Source organism: Triticum urartu, chromosome 5 (assembly GCF_003073215.2).
Source record: "Triticum urartu cultivar G1812 chromosome 5, Tu2.1, whole genome shotgun sequence".
In the NCBI taxonomy this organism is placed as follows: Eukaryota; Viridiplantae; Streptophyta; class Magnoliopsida; order Poales; family Poaceae; genus Triticum; species Triticum urartu.
The window spans coordinates 450,214,734-450,232,544 of NC_053026.1; the positions used below are offsets into that span (position 1 = coordinate 450,214,734).

General features: G+C 43.5%; 1 protein-coding gene across 1 annotated transcript; it reads right to left on the reverse strand.

Annotated features, from left to right (window-relative positions):
• Window positions 1–3,330: 3,330 nt before the first annotated feature.
• Window positions 3,331–9,319, reverse strand: LOC125509711 (E3 ubiquitin-protein ligase UPL5). The gene is made up of 3 exons (XM_048674736.1): window positions 7,513–9,319; window positions 4,699–5,282; window positions 3,331–3,810 (listed from the first exon to the last, which is right to left on the reverse strand). Exons 1-3 carry the CDS (start codon window positions 9,242–9,244, stop codon window positions 3,547–3,549), a joined length of 2,580 nt encoding a protein of 859 aa, XP_048530693.1. The 5' UTR covers window positions 9,245–9,319; the 3' UTR covers window positions 3,331–3,546.
• Window positions 9,320–17,811: the final 8,492 nt, after the last annotated feature.

Consider the following 17,811-nt stretch of genomic DNA (forward strand, 5'->3'; position numbering starts at 1 on the left):
AGCCGCCGCCGTCTCGCCCTCTTGAGCAGGACACAAACCCTAACAAAACTCAAATGAACGACTAACAACGGAGCCTTCCAGCCGGGCCTTGCCAGGATCCATTGCGCCCCCGTAGCCCCTAGGGCCACCGGAGACAAGGCGTGCCTGCGGCGGCGCCGACGAGAGGTCTATTTTTATGAGGAGGAGGAGGCCTACATACTTATTTTTCTTGCAGATACTTTTTCATCTTCTTTTTTGAGGTATCTTCAACGTTGTGCTGCAAAACATGCGCAAATGTCCGGACTTTTTTCTGCCGTCCAATGCGATGCTGCATACGTCATTGGACAAGTCCACGCATTCGAATTCCCCCAAACACCAAGTCCAATGGAGGTTTGCCGGCGTCCGGAACTCCTTGTACGCGTCTGACTACACGGCCCCATCCAAAACCTCTTCCAACCATACCTCCGGAAAGAGGTGTTGTGCTTAAGGGGATCGATTTTTTCCAATGATACTTTAGTGATCATTGATGACGCAAGCTTAGATAAGCATAGCTCCCTTTCCCTTGATGCGGTGTTGTATGAGCTCGATACGAGGATTGAATGAAATTCCCTTTGTCAAAAAGAAAAGGTGTGGATGCGTTTGGTAGCCTCCCTTAGGCTTAGTCAGGCCGTTGGATATAATTTTTGTCCATTTGATTGATCAAGTTACACCGTAATTTCTGTCCACACGAAACTTAAAGCACTTGTTGGCTTGGTTCTGAAGAAATGCTTGAATCAGCCGTTTTCAGCAAGGCATGCCCGAGTGATGCAATCGAGTGCACTTGAGTGGGTCTGGCGATGCTAGCTGAGTGTAGCCCATGGGTTTGCAGGTGTTATGCTCTACTCATCTCCTTTAATCTCTTTAACATAATCCCTTCTAATCTACACAATGGTGTTTGGATTTGAAATGACCTCTACCCGGAAAGGAGGCACATCGGCATTGTGGTTCCGTTCAGACGACTGGTTCTTAATTTTGCGGACTGTAAATCTTTAATTTTGTGTTTATGTTTAGAGCTTTTTTAGATGACTTTTATCAAATTCTTCACACACATTCGACTGTTTAAAATTTCCTTTCACCACTAGCTTCACCATGCTGTTTCACACGACTTTTGTATTGTACGTTTTTTGTTTTGATGGTCGTAGACAAGTATATTTACATCTCCTACTGGACTGCACTAACGTGTTAATGTGTACATGTTATGAACCAAAGAATTTTGGCAAAATCTTCGCACATGGTCGTCTATTTGAAGTTTCCTTGCACCACTAGCTTCATCTCATTATTTTACACGACTTCTGTGTTATCATTTTTTTGTTTCGATGGTCATAGATGAGTAGAACTACATCTTCTACTGGACTGCACTAATGTGTTCATGTATGCATGTTATGAACCCATGAATTTTGATTATTCTCCGTACACGGTTAATCATTTGAAAATTCCTTTCCCCACTAGCTTCATCTTGCTATCTCATACGACTTTTGTGTTGTACGTTTTTTGTTTATGCGGTCGTAGACAAGTAAAACTGTGTCTTCCCTACTCTCTTTTTTAGAAAAACTTTTTATCTATTCATCATCAGTCATGACAGTACAACGAACATCAGAAATAATAATAATAATACATACAGATCCGTAGACTAACTAGCAAAGAATGAAAGGACTGAAGCGAGCCGTCGTTATCGCCCCTCCCTCGCCGGAGCTAGGCAAAATTTGTTATAGTAGACAATCAAGAAGTCATTGTACTAAGGCCTTACTAGACCAGCGCACCAGAACAACAATCGCCACCAATGAAAAAAAAACATAAATTGAGGCAGATCGATGATGCAGACGACAGGAGGCGGCTTGTTCGGTTAAGACAAAGGAGGTGTTTGTTTCGTCAGTTTTTGGCCGGGACCTGATTACAGCGATATCCATTACCGTTACGTGTGTTTGGTTTGAGTCGGGCTGGAATCACAAACCGCGTAATCTGTTACGGCGCTATACAAAAACGATTACGCCCACACCTGGCCGTTAAGCGATCCCATCCACGATCCACCTTTCTCGCCCACGTCTGTTTCCTCTTCTTCCTCAAACATCTTTTGCGTCTGCCTCGCACGAGCCACCATGGACACCGCCGCCGGAGCACTGCCGCCGCCGTTGTTGCCGTACCACCAGGGCTGTCGTCCACCGCAGCGGCCGCGTCCGCTGCAGCCGTAACACCATGGCTGCAGTCCACTACCGCGGCCGCCTCCGTTGCCGCCGTACCACCACGGCCGTCTCCATTGCCGTTGTGCCACCGGCCGCCGCAGCAAATCTGTCCTCAAACCACGCGTGCAATGTCCTCAGGTCTTGGTCGTGGAGCAGGAGAATCACGGAGGGACAACCCTAATCGCAGTTTTTTTTTTCTCATCTCTTTGTTACCATTATCTGAGTGAGTGAACCAAACAAACCAGCGACAGTCCCATTACAGCCGCAAATGCGGGGTAACCTCATTACGTTATCATTTACGTTAACGGAGCCCCAACCAAACACCTCCAAAGACAAAGGGTTACGGGTCCTGTAAAATTTCAGTCGCTCGACTGAACTGTGCTGCATTTTGCACGGACATACTACGTATTTGTCATGCGAAACTCGAGCAAGGATAGGTCAGGGAAGCTGCAGCGGCTACACACGAACATGTGATTCTGAATCAGCCGACGACGGCCAGTACGTACGTAGTTTCTCGACCGACAAAACCAAATCTCCTGACGTCTTCCATGTTTATTCACTGCCCAAAGAATCTCTGCGACGCCATGGCCATTTCTCGGTGCTGAAAGATTCGTCCAAGCCAGCTTCAGGCGGTAATGCAAGTGTCCACAAATCTACTGCCAATGTTTCAATCCCCGAGCTGCCATGGGATTACTGGAGGCACTCCACTTGTTAACCGGCAAGTTTTGACCAGGTTCACAAAACTGGGGGCAGATCGACAAAGGCAGAAACCAACAATGTACTCCAATCCCACGCAAAAAAAAACAAAAAAAAACAATGTACTCCAACAACAGCTTCCAAACCGCAGATCTGCAACCGGTTGCCATAGCCTGTATGTCACACCTTCATCCATCCATCCACTGGCAGCCAGAACTAACTTGAAAGATGTTGCAGTTAGTACCATCTGCTGTTGGGATGACTGGTACTAGCTATACATACAGGGTCGCAATGTGCGCGCATTTCACTCCTTCAGGCCCTGTTTGGATTTCCAATGAACGCCAGGATCACACGAATTTTGCGCCTCGATCCAAACAGGGCCTTGGGAAGAAACAGAACATTAACAAACAGAAAAGGAATCGACGGCAAGTTAACAGGATGGGCGAAGAAAATGAACCTTGCACTCTTCTGATTCCACCTACATCAAGGTTAAACGACCGGGGACGCTAACTTTCCATACATACAAATCAAACCACGGCAGCCTAATTTTTAAGCTCTCTACTGGCAATAGATTTAAATGGGATAGATAAGGGTTGTTGCTAACTCGATATGTACAAAATGTACCACTTTGGGTTTCCCACAGCCAAGCATCCTACCACGTACCGAAGCTGCAGCTCACATGCTCCTGTGTGATCTTCTGCAGCTGGCTCTGCATCACCTTGAGGGACGGGTATGGGGGGAGGCAGAGGCGGTAGAAGCATGTGTGCGAAGACGGGAGATGGTCGGCTGACTCCGTTGTCTTGTATATGTACAGCTTTGAGCTCAGCCCACCAAAGCCTTCTGAGGGCAAATATTTCACTGACGTCCAGAAGAAGAGGAGCTGCCTCTGTTGCTCAACTGTCATGCTCTCGACGGCCTGCCGTGTGAATAAACAAGTACACACAACTGATTAGAGATGCATAAATTGATAATGGTACAAAAGAAAGATACACAAATTTCAACTGAAACTTTTCACACATACACATGAGATATAACAGTGAGCACAGATAGGGACAATGTGCTGGCTCTTTGCCATTAAATTTGCACAATTCACTATATTTAAAACAATGGTTGATATCAGCACCACACCAACTCTGCTCGAGTGTTGGGAAAAGCTGTTTGGTTGTACTCATCTCATTACACAAAGGACGAGCATGGTTTTCTTTTTAGAATGAGTACGGTAAGTGTTACATAACTCCGATAAGCTAGAAAAAATGATGCAATCATAGTTGGGATTTTAACATATGCAGGATCACATGTTAACAGTCTTGTCAGTGAACACAACATACGATTTCCCAGTTCTTTGCACCAACCAGCAAGAATACTGGCCAGGCTTTGTTTGCTTACTTGCCTCGGTCACAAACTCACACTAGAACCAAAAGAAGAACCACTATTTTTTTTCTGCAATGATAGAAGCAGTTCAATCATTTTTGTTGGGAAAATAATATACAGGATGGCACATACAAAATACTGGGTATCAAGTGAATAGATCTTAATGGATACATGGATGTCAGGATTGTGATCTAAATATCTCTTGCACATTCCACCACACGTATATACCTCACCTATTTATCTATGGTTGATATCAATATTTTCTCCTAAATCTACATGGAGTCAAAGTAAGAGATGGTATGAATCACAAAAAAAAGTGAGATGGTATGTTGACCATGAGAAATTGGGAACATGGGATGAGCAGGTGATTAAAGCATATCATGGCATGGAATAAAATAAATGAAAATCCATGGCTAAGTAATACACGGCATACCTTCCAGAACCAGTTAACATGGCGATCTTTTTCTTTGTAGCCATTATATTGAGTATGTGATCTCCAATCTTTCAGATTTATAGTATTGTTGCTTCCCCCTAACATTCGGTCAAAGTCTTCTAGATCCAAACACCCGAAAAATACCTCCCGGAGTTTCGGATTAGCTAATATGTCACCAAATCCTTTTGCAAAATTGGCCAGCTGCTCAGAAATAGAGTCGACAAAGATATTCTTAATAAGAAGATCAATGTAGTGCTCTCTGTTACTGATGTTCACAGAGATATCCTGCCCTCCTTTGCAAAGCTCAATAGTCTTTCGAGACCCTAAGGTATGAACATCTCGGGAAAATGTTAAAGTTAAATCATCAATCTCGGCAGCACCCATCTCTAGAATTCTTTTACAGCTTGCATACGTGAAAGGGTCTGCAGCAGAAATGTCTTCCAATGTAATACTTCTCCCAGCAAGATACAAAAATAAGGTGCGGTCCAAAACTATCCCTACTTGCACTTTATGCATCAATGCTAATCCAATTACTCGTCCCGAGAAAACAAAGTATTTCAGGTGCAGTGGATCAACAACAGATGCTGCAAAGCACAGAGAAGTACCAAAAGTTAGAAGATATTCAATCAGCACCGACTTGGTTTGCGGACATAACGTGTCTCATCAATATTGAATGCATAAGAACCACAATTAAGTAGAAGAAAGCCGAAAGATTGCTCATTTGCTCGAATAACTAGAATTAAGTACAGTTTGATGTGAAGTTTATTTCAGAAAGGAAAATTGCCCCAACAAGCCTGACAAAACTATTTCAGCTTGTCAATCAAGCCTCCTCCAACTTCCAATTTGTTGATTTGAGCCATGAACTATCTGGTATTTGCAATTAAGCCCGACAAAACTGGTTGGTAATTAGAGCATCCACTGTTTGTTTTTGCTCTAATTATGCCACTGTTAAAGAACATCTAGTTAGAACCTTACAACTAATATGTCTTCTATATGGGCGTTATTTGAGCAAATGAGTATTCATACTGAAATTTCAGAAGGTTTATTGGGGCTTGTGAGTGTTCTTAACTAAGTTTAAGCAATAGTTAAAAGTTTGAACAATAGTTAGCAAAAGGGTCAAGACAGCTAAAACTAAAAGCAGTAGTTGATGGGTGAAAAGAACAAAACTGCACTTAAAGGCTTGATTGCACAAAAAACTGAAGTGTTGAGGCCTGAGGGGGCTCAAATCGGCAGCATTAACTCCTTGATCACCTAGATGGAAATAGGTTGAAGGCTTACAGTCCTATTTTGCCTTTCTGAAAATATATGTGCCACTATATGTCTACAGGGTAGACAGGTTGGTTGCTATTAGGCTAACCAGATGATCATTTTATACTTCCTTGAATCCAATAAGAAATTACCCCTGTATTTAGGCAAAAGGGTAATTAACTCACTACAAACGGTTTAGCATTCCCCTATATAAGAAGTTTGCATATCTTATGCAAAAAGTAGTTTTTAGTGACTTGGGACAGATCTGTACTTATTGATATGGTTAGTGTTATTTCACACACTTTCAAATGAATATCGAGATGTATCAGAATATTCCTAACAGGACCACTGGGAGCCACTGTGCAAGGTTCAAGCTGGACAGCAGAATGGATAATCTGCCTCTTAATAGGAATTTTAACTGCAAGCTATTGATCAAAGGAAATAGGGTATGAGAAAGAAAAAGGATTATAGATTTTATCTCAAGTTTTAAACATGCGCAGATAAAAATAAGCTTTTAGACCAAGTATCTCTTCATCGCATATTAAGAAAGGCTACTTGTGAGATATGAACAAGCCATTGTTTTGTTAGCAAATAGAAACAACGAGTAGCCACAACAAATTTACAAAAAAAATTGCCTACACCCTCACCCCTGTATGGACATCCGCACACCCAACATGCGTGACAAAAAGGCGTATTTGGAGTAACTTGTACCAGCACATACATATGGTAACCAGAGTGTGTAACAGGCACAAACACGCAAAAGTTAGTGAGACATCTCCTTAGGCTTAATAAACTCACCAAGCAGACAAGTAATGGCGTCAGGTACACCTGTCACAGTTTTGACTGCCCAATAGCCAATTTGATCCCAAGGCAAAGAATAACCAGTTACACCAAATGATGCAGTCAAAACAGCCAAAAGGCAAGACTACAATGTCCCAGCTTTGGTTTTGTATGCTAGATCGGTAGCATGGTGCATGCCAACTAGTACTAGAAGTACATATTGTAACTAATAAAACAACCATCCTTTATTTGTGTGAAAATGAAAATGTAGCCCCATAAGCAGCCATATGATTTGCAGACCTTCTACAGTTAAATTCATTTCAAAATACTAAGTGGATGTTTCAACAGATTGGTCAAAAGAAACACATTTTGCAATCATTAGTTCTTTTAGATTGAGAAGAATATGTCCTTTCCAGGACATCCGACAATAGAGCAAACTACCTTTTCTCTTTCGTTAGCTTATACTACTGGGTATTGACCTACATTCATCGAAACCAGTTGCAGAGCCTGTATGTAGTGGCATTCATATGTATGAGACTTTCAAGAAAAAACATGCACTGCGCGATAGAAAATTCAGATGAACAAATCATATTCATCCCACTAAGCTAAGATGTGCAGTTATTTATTATACCACACATGTAAAAAGACCTGGGTCAACAAGCGAGCTACACTCATCAGCTTATTCAATTCAGATTTCCGAGTTGTTCAGTCAAAGTGCCGTACCAAATTACCAATAGAAGTATAGAACTGGATATAAAGTGGCAAGTTAATACCAAGAGAACTTACTTCCATTCAAGTAGAACCTCCGTTGATCATTAGGACAAGGCAAGAAGAGTACTTGCTGTGGGCTGAACAGAGCTTGAGACACCATGCAGAACCACTCCCTCAGAACACCAGGGCCAGTAGCCTCCTCATTCTTAAACTCCATAAACAGACCACTGTGAAGCTCACTGGGTTTGGCCTGTGTGATGTACTCGAAGGACTCATCCAGTAAACGTGACCGGTCGATCAACATCTCATGCAGCTCCCCATAGTCATCCTTCCCCTCAGAAAACAACATTAAGACCAAGTTCCTTCTTGCTTCGAAGCAGAGCAGATCCTTATGCTTCATGAGCCAGTGGAGATGCTCATTCCTCTTGGAACAGCGCACGAGCGCATTGAGAGGTGCTTTGTGTGCCAGCAACACGAACCGCAGGCTGTGTGCCACATCCTCGAATATCCCTGAGATGAAATCCAGTTCTGTCAATATGGCAAGGATATGTAACCGGGTGACCCAGATAGGTTGATTTTCTATGACCCCCCTAGTGTCAGATGACAGAGACGAAAGATCCATTTCCAACCTCTTGAGACACTCATCCACCCTTTTGAGCAGGTTCATCGACATTTCGTGCAACTCCCATACCCATGTGTCAGTACGCTTACACTCCCTGCTGTACATATTCTTTGGCATTGAGCCGTCAGGCATCCAAAGGAGTACCTGCTGGCGCAGGACTTTAAAGAAGTTTGAGAGCTCTTCAAGGTCTGTCCTTGGCACCAGCATGGTCTCTGATCCAAGTCCATTCAGGACCAGTTCAACAATCTCTCTGGCAAACGGGAGGACCTGCTCGATCACCTTGGTGGGCGATTTGGAGGCACCGAGCACCGAGAGCGGCAAGCAGAGCACCGATGCAAGTGTGTAGCGGCATGACTTGTAGAGAGAATCCTTATTGCCCGCGGTCAGAGCAAGCAGGCGGCAGAACTCGAGCAGCACAGGCGCCGTGACGAGCATGACATTAGGCGGCAAGGTGGCAGGGTCGGTGCTGAGGAAGCATCTGATGGCGCGCTCGGCGTAGGAGCGCGAGAAGGAGAAATCGGAGAGGTAGAGGCGAACCAGCGCGATGGCGGCGCCGGACTGGAGGAAGATGTCGAGGTAGTCCTCGGCGTGGCGGTCGGTGCTGCCGGTGTCCCCCTTGGCCCTGCGATCGTTCCGGTTGTGCTGGCTGCCCGGGTCGCAGCAGGCGATGTACTCCTTGACGAGGTCGTCGAGGGTGTGGGCGGAGTCGGTGCCGGCGTCCCCGGAGGCGGCGGTGGCGGCGATGTGCGAGGCGAGCTGCCAGGCCTTGGGGTGCGGGGTGGAGCGGAGGCGGGCGGCGAGCTGGAGGGTGGAGTCGGGTGCGAGGCCGAGCGACGCGACGGTGGCCTCCGGCTGGAGCTGGCGGCCGGCGTAGAGGAGGCGCAGGTCGCGGCCGTAGCCGCAGTCGGCGAGGTGGGCGAGCACGGCGGCGACGGTGTCGTCGGCCGCCGCGTGTATCGCGATGGTCTTGGAGTCGGTGGCGCGCACGAAGAAGTGGAGGCGGCGGGGCGGGGGCGCGTAGAAGGCGGCGGCGGCGGAGGAGGAGGCGCCCGCCGCCCCGGCGGCGGCGGCGGCGGAGGAGGAGGCGCCGCCGGAGTGGGTGGTGGTCATGACGGGCGCCTTGGAGGAGGCCGGGAGGGCATGATCGGGGGCTTCGCGGCGGCGCTTAGCGTGGCGGCGGTACATGCTTAGATCAGGACCATCGGAGGGCGGGGGGGGCTGGGGAATCGGGGAGGGTTTTGGAGCGGAAATTGGGGGACGGAGGAGGACGACGCGGAGAGGTGGGGAGGGGAGGAGGGGAATGGTGGGGGTGTGTATGTGTGTATGAGTAAACAACCCTCCTCCTCTTCTGCTCTGCTCTGCTTTGTTCGGGTCAGACCTCCTCCTCCCCCCTCTCTCTCTGACCCCGTTCTGCTTTGATGATCGCGTTCGGCGTTTTCCCTTGGCCTTTTCCTGCCCCTTTTACTCTTTCGTCCATTCATCGCAGTTTATTTAGGCTGAATTTCCCCCTCCTATTTTGTCTCTCTAATGACTTGGGTAAACCTACAACAAGCCTACCCATCATTCGCCGCTAAAATGTTACTCCCTCGGTTCACAAATATAAATATAAGATGTTCTAACTTTTAAATGAGATGTATGTAGGCATGTTTTAGTATGTTTATCCATTCGTTTTGGTCTTTTTTTTTGAACTTTTCACTCATTTCAGTCTTTATGTATTCTGTATTAAATCAATCAAATCTTACAAAAATCATAGGCCATGCATTAATTCCATTCAATCGAATCGAATCAAATCTTACTGTAACCTCAACTAAATAAAAATGTTTCTTGCTTTCCCCTACCCAAATCAAATCAAATCAAAACTTCCTTTGGCTTACCTTACTCGTACTCAAACCAAATCTTACTAAAATCTGGAATATGGTGGGCATGATGTATATGTCACACACGGCTGAGGTTAAACCACTAGAATATGTATGCCATTGTTGCAACGGGCCATTAGCTAGTATGTACTCTCTCTATTCCTTTATATAGGGTGTATTTATCTTTTCATAAAATTCCACGATGTAAGGTGCATTCTTTCTGATTCCTCGTAATTCCGCTTTTAACCCTCCATGAAAAAGAAAGTATCTCTCTCCCGGTTGTCTGTATCTCTCCTTGTAGCAAAAAAGGGAAAGTATCTCTCTTGATTGCATGTATTCTTAGTTTCCTAGACTAACTGATTTACTTGACACAAACAAACAAATTTGCTAAGGGTAATTTCGCCCTAACATGTCTATAATTATGTGCCTTGGTCACTGTGCCGAAAATAATACACCTTCCATAAAGGAACGGCGGGCGTTCACCTCACATTTTCGTGTGTCCCTGCTACCTTGGTTTCCTACATTAACTCAATCAACTCAAATCAAATCTTATCAAAACCTCAATTAAATCAAAATGCTTCTTGTCTTCCCCTACCCGCACCCCGAATCAAATCAAATCTTACCAAAATCTTATCTAAATCAAAATATTCCTTCTCTTCCCCTACCCACAGCCGAATCAAATCAAATCTTATCAAAACCTCAGTTAAATCAAAACTTTCCTTGTCTTCCCCTACCCATATTCAAATCAAATCTTACTAACATCTAGAATTTGGTGGGTCAAAGGTAAATATCGGATATGATTGGTGTTAAACCAATAGAATATATATCCCCCTGTTGCAAAGCATGAGCAATTACCTAGTTACTCAAAAAGGAGGGGTTACAATGAGTTTGAATACAATCAGTGAGAAAGGTGGGAATATAATCTATTCAGATACATTTCCTCCAATCCTCTATGGCTTGTTTGGCGCATCGATGGGCCGCTTTATTAGCTTCCCTTCACACAAAACATAACACACAACTAATAATACCTCCCATGGCCTCTTTGATTTCGTGGTAAATGGTTGCGATAGTTGGCCTCTCTGAATCCTCGGAGTTGAAAATTGTGACCATATTTTTAGTTCCACACATATCCTTTTGTATCCCATATCTCGAGCAAGCAGGAGATCATATCTGATGACGTGTGCCTCCATAGCCTGAGCACAAGTAGTGATTCGATACTAGATAACATGCACCCTTATCAGTTTTCCTTCTAAATCTTTGATCATCGGGCCAAGGACTTCTTATTCCTTTCATTAATCCATAGCCCGTCTGTTCTTTACACGACAAGTCACACAAATTTTCCCCTGGATCCATTCTTACTTCTGTTTGTGAGATTTTAACACGATATGATCAATACCATTCGTAGGTTGGTTACTTTCCCTTTTAGAAACATCAAACATGTAAATAAGTGTTGGTGTTTGATAAGGTTGGTTGAGGGAGCAAAACACAAAATGTGGATTTCTAAGGAGGAAAAAATACTCTTATTTCTCTGATCTAATCACCCCTAAAAAGTCTTCACAATTGTGTCCAAACTTTGTTGTGGCCGGGGGAGGGGCGGTGGCCCTTGTCGACATGTGAGTAGGTACGCATGTGTATACTTTTGTAGCTTTCGAGTGGGTTCACGTAAGCTCACTGAGAATCAAAGTTGCTACGTAAGCTGATAAACAACCGCTAAAGTACAAAAATGATCCAGTTATTACAAACTTGTTTGATATGAGTGTCCTTACTGGAAGTATTTTATCTATCACCATGCAAAAGAAACATGAATACTATGAAAAATACTACAACCACCATCTCCAAATGCCCTGCATTTTCATTAAAATTGTTACTGTAGTGTTTAAAGATGGTGGTATTTAATGCCAATTGCCAACTACTTAAAATGCTAAAGTTTTGTGACATTCTGGTTTTTACAATACTTTGCATTGAAAAGAAGCCCGAGTTTGGTCTTTATCGCATGGTCCTCGTTCACAACACCAAAATTATGATAGACATAGAGGCCAACTAGTTTGATACAAGTTTGGCATTGCCAATATTTGACAAAACCAAATGTTGACAATAAATGGTAATATTTTTTATCGATTCACAAGAATCAATTGGTAGCCAACCAATTGCTAGCCCATTTCTTGTACTTATCAAAAGTTGGAATGCCAGATATTGGCATCAAACCAATTAGGCCCATATATAGATCCAAAATTCTCAATAGCAAAAAACTGTGGGCTTCGATGGTCTTGGGTTATATAAAGATACACATAATGCCTACTCATCTTCTATTTATTAAAAAAAACCTTTTCATTAATTGTCGCTCAAATTGGCGTTTCATATGTGTATGTTTGGACTTTGTGCCAGATACAAATAAAAAGTTTCTAGCCGCAAAAAGTGCCCATTTTATGTTACTCTATTTAGTAGGACCAACTTCTCTCAGTTTTTGGGTGTTTTCATCATCATTTGCACTTGAGCATTAAAGCATTGAGTTGTACAAATATTTAAAATCAAGCAATCATCTTTGGCCAAATTGTTTTCTTGTTAATTTGTTCCCACTTAAATTAGCATTACTGATGTAAGAGAAAAAAGTATGATTATCAGTCCAGGGCTTTCAATCATCCATGGGATACATTCTAGAGGGTGTCTCGATGCAAAAGAAATACAAGCATAAAATAGGAAGTGAAGGCATGAGGTCAAAATGTAACACTAGAGGAGATGGCATGCTCCACGTGCACCCATCTATCATGCTAGTGATAATCGTTTATCACAGTGGTTGATTAAACTTCAATCACCTGACACTCATGGTTCATCATAAATTTAAAATATGTAATTATATTATGTTAGCATATATGGCTGCAACAAAAAACTGAGACGTGGTGAGCGGAATTTATTTGAGTTCTTTTATCCATTTGTAATCCTTATAGAATAATTACCCCCATGTTGACAACATTACTTAAATAATCCTAGTTCATCCAAGGAATTTAGTACATTCCCAAGAATACTGAGAGGAAACGATAATAGATTTTCAAGCTTTTTATACATAACTTTACTATCATATTTATAGCTAAAAATGTGAGCATGTACTATACATAGGGCCTGTTCTCAAGTCATCCAGCTCCAGGCTTCACAAACTTCACAAATGAAATTGTGTCGAGCGTATGGGCTCCGAAGAGCTGACTTCTCGAAGCTAGGCCCGATGGTAGTGCAAAAACGTGGAGCAGCTTTGGCCCAGCTCCACTGAAACTGAAAGCCGGAGTTTGCCCAAATTACGCTGGTATGCCACCGCCAAACTTACGGATTCATTCCCCTCCCCAGAAAAGCTATCGAGCGACATCTCCTCTGGTCGTTTCGCTAGAGCCGCTAACCCTACCACTGCTGTGCGCTGTCGCTTAGTCCCCGGACGCCGCTCCTTCCCAGCGATAAATCGAGCCATTTGAGGCAAATCCCGGCTAGTTCCCGTCGACATAGCCCGAAGGGAGCAACCCCGAGACCATAACCTAAGCACGTCGTGCTCAACTCCCAGGAGTCTGCCTCACCTCTGGCCTCTACATGGGCTGCCTCCAGCCGACCCAACATGCCCGAGCAGGTCACAGCCTGCCTAGGTGAGCTACAACACTAAGATAAATTGGAGTCGGAGCCGAACAGGATTGGAATCACTGGCTGGAGCTTTGAACAGCTGGAGAACCTCCGGACACGCCCATAGAACATGTAAATCTATGATGAGAAGCTGGTTTTCTAGAGTTCTGAGAAGCTAGAGAAGCCACGATGAGAAGCTGGTTTTCTGGAGTTTTGAGAAGCTGGAGAACCTCCGAACACGCCCATAGAACATGTAAATCCATGATAACAACAAGTACAACTAACACATGAACCAGTAAATAAGGGATGAAAAGATCAACCCTCCAGCCAGAAAGGTCAAAGTCACAACGACGACTCCAACGTGGCGTCAGTCACTGATGACAAACAAGTATAGGGGATCAATCGTATCCTTTTCTATAAGTAAGAGTGTCGAACCCAACCAGGAGCAGAAGAAATTGATATACAGTTTTTAGCAAGGATTTTGCTGCAAGTGATGTAAGATAGTTTTGATGGATAGTTTGATAGTAAGACAATTGGTAACAAGTAACAAGTAACTAAAGTAGCAAGGTGCAACAAGTGGCTCAATCCTTAATTGTGATAAGGACAAGCTGATAATACTTTTTATAGTGATTAAAACGCTCTTGAGAACACACAGAAATATTGCCAAGTTACTTTCACCATGATTCATTGACTTAACATTCATCACCTTGATAAGTGTTATGTGGGTGGACCATAGCTAATTATTGTTCTTACTTGAACAGATACCAACTTGTGATTATACCCTCCATGCAAGCATCCACAAATACAGGAGAAGTAATTAAGATAAATCTAACTGGCTCATTAAACATGTGAATCCAAAACAGCCTCTCATAGAACAATTTATAAATTGGGGTTTAGGTTTCTGTCAACCCATCATCTACAAAACTTATTTCACGATCCGTTCCCCTAGGCCCAAAGATGGTAAAGTGTCATGTAGTCGACTTTCACATAACACCACTAGAGGAAGAACAACACATCATAATATCAAAACGTTGAACTGTAATTAACTTCACATGATTAGTAATAACAAGACTTCTCCCATGTCCTCACTAACAAATAGAACTACTCGCAACTCATTGTTGGGGAACGTAGCATGCAATTTCAAAAAAAATCCTACGATCACGCAAGATCTATCTAGGAGATGCATAGCAACGAGAGGGGAGAGTGTGTCCACGCACCCTCGTAGACCGAAAGCGGAAGCGTTATGTTAACGCGATTGATGTAGTCGAACGTCTTCACGATCCAACCCATCCATGTACCGAACGTATGGCACCTCCATGTTCAGCACACGTTCAGCTCGATAACGTCCCTCGAACTCCTGATCCAGTAGAGGGTCGAGGGAGAGTTCCGTCAGCACGACGGTGTGGTGACGGTGATGATGATGTCATCCGCGAAGGGTTCCGCCTAAGCACTACGACGCTATGACCGGAGGAGTAAACTGTGGAGGAGGGCACCGCACACGGCTAAGAGATTTCTTGGTGTGTCTTTGGGGTGCCCCCTGATAACCCACAAGTATAGGGGATCGCAACAGTTTTCGAGGGTAGAGTATTCAACCCAAATTTATTGATTCGACACAAGGGGAGCCAAAGAATATTCTCAAGTATTAGCAGTTGAGTTGTCAATTCAACCACACCTGAAAGACTTAATATGTACAACAAAGTATTTAGTAGCAAAGTACTATGGAAGTAACGGTAACTGTGGCAAAAGTAACCGTAGCAGTTTTTGTAGCAATCGTAACAGTGGCAACGGAAAAGTAACTAAGAAAATATCACTATGTGAAAAGCTCGTAGGCAATGGATCAATGATGGATAATTATGTCGGATGTGATTCCTTATGCAACAGTTACAACATAGGGTGACACAGAAGTAGCTCCAGTTCATCAATGTAATGTAGGCATGTATTCCGAATATAGTCATACGTGCTTATGGAAAAGACTTGCATGACATCTTTTGTCCTACCCCCCCGTGGCAGCGGGGTCCTATTGGAAACTAAGGGATATTAAGGCCTCCTTTTAATAGAGTACCGGACCAAAGCATTAACACTTAGTGAATACATGAACTCCTCAAACTACGGTCATCACTGGGAGTGGTCCCGATTATTGTCACTTCGGGGTTGCCAGATCATAACACATAGTAGGTGACTATTGACTTGCAAGATAGGATCAAGAACTCACATATATTCATGAAAATATAATAGGTTCAGATCTGAAATCATGGCACTCAGGCCCTAGTGACAAGCATTAACCATAGCAAAGTCATAGCAACATCAATCTTAGAACATAATGGATACTAGGGATCAAACCCTAACAAAACAAACTCGATTACATGGTAAATCTCATCCAACCCATCACCGTCCAGCAAGCCTACGATGGGATTACTCACACACGGTGGAGAGCATCATGAAATTGGTGATGGAGGATGGTTGATGATGACGATGGCGACGGATTCCCCTCTCTGGAGCCCCGAACGGACTCTAGATCAGCCCTCACGAGGAAGATTAGGGTTTGGCGGCGGCTCCATATCGTAAAACGCGATGAAACCTTCTCTCTGATTTTCCTCCGCGAAAGTGAATATATGGAGTTGGGGTTGAGGTCGGTGGAGTCCCAGGGGGCCCATGAGGCAGGGGGCGCGCCCCAGGGGGCGCCCTGCACCCTCGTGGACAGGGTGTGGGCCCCCTGATGCTGATTCTTTCGCCAATATTTTTCATTAATTCCAAAACGTTTCTCCGTGGATTTTCAGGTCATTCCGAGAACTTTTATTTCTGCATAAAATAACACCATGGCAATTCTGCTAAAAACAGCATCAGTCCAGGTTAATTCCACTCAAATCATGCAAGTTAGAGTCCAAACAAGAACCAAAAGTGTTTGGAAAAGTAGATACGTTGGAGACGTATCAACTCCCCCAAGCTTAAACCTTTGCTTGTCCTCAAGCAATTCAGTTGACAAACTGAAAGTGATAAATAAAAACTTTTACAAACTCTGTTTGATCTTGTTGTTGCAAATATGTAAAGCCAACATTCAAGTTTTCAGCAAAGATTATGAAGTAACCATATTCACAATAACATTTAGGTCTCATGTTTACTTATATCAATGGCATAATCAACTAGCGAGCAATAATAATAAATCTCGGATGACAACACTTTCTCAAAACAACCATAACATGATATAACAAGATGGTATCTCGCTAGCCCTTTCTGAGACCGCAAAACATAAATGCAGAGCACCCCTGAAGATCAAGGACTGACTAGACATTGTAATTCATGGTAAAAGAGATCCAGTCACAGTCATACTCAATTTAAATTAATAGCAATGCATGCGAAATGACAGCGGTGCTCTCCAACTGGTGCTTTTTAATAAGAGGATGATGACTCAACATAAAAGTAAATAGATAGGCCCTTTGTAGAGGGAAGCAGGGATTTGCAGAGGTGCCAGAGCTCGAGTTTTGAAACAGAGATAAATAATATTTTGAGTGGCATACTTTCATTGTCAACATAACAACCAAGAGATCTCAATATCTTCCATGCTACACACATTATAGGCGGTTCCCAAACAGAATGGTAAAGTTTATACTCCCCCACCACCAACAAACATCAATCTATTGCTTGTCTGAAACAACGGTGCCCCCAACTAACAACAATCCCAGGGGAGTTTTGTTTGCAATTATTTTGATTTGAGCATGGGACTGGGCATCCCAGTTACCGGCCATTTTCTCGTGAGTGATGAGCGGAGTCCAGTCATCGTGAGAATAACCCACCTAGCATGGAATATATAGACAACCCTAGTTGGTACATGAGCTATTCGAGCATACAAAACAGAATTTCGTTTGAAGGTTTAGAGTTTGGCACATGCAAATTTACTTGGAACGGTAGGTAAATACCGCATATAGGAAGGTATGGTGAACTCATATGGAATAACTTTGGGGTTTATGGAAATGGATGCACAAGCAGTATTCCCGCTTAGTACAAGTGAAGGCTAGAAAGAGACTAGGAAGCGACCAACTAGAGAGCACGTTGGCACACAAGGTAAACTATTATAAACTCCTAGCAAATTAAGCATGGAATGAGCAACTATAATCTCTAATTGTCATTGCAAACATGTTTCATTCATAATAGGCTGAATCAGGAACAATGAACTAACCATATTTACAAAAACAAGATAGGTCGAGTTCATGCCAGCTTCTCTCATCTCAATCAATCCATCATATATCGTCATTATTGCCTTTCACTCGCACGACCGAACGGTGTGGATAATAATAATAGTGC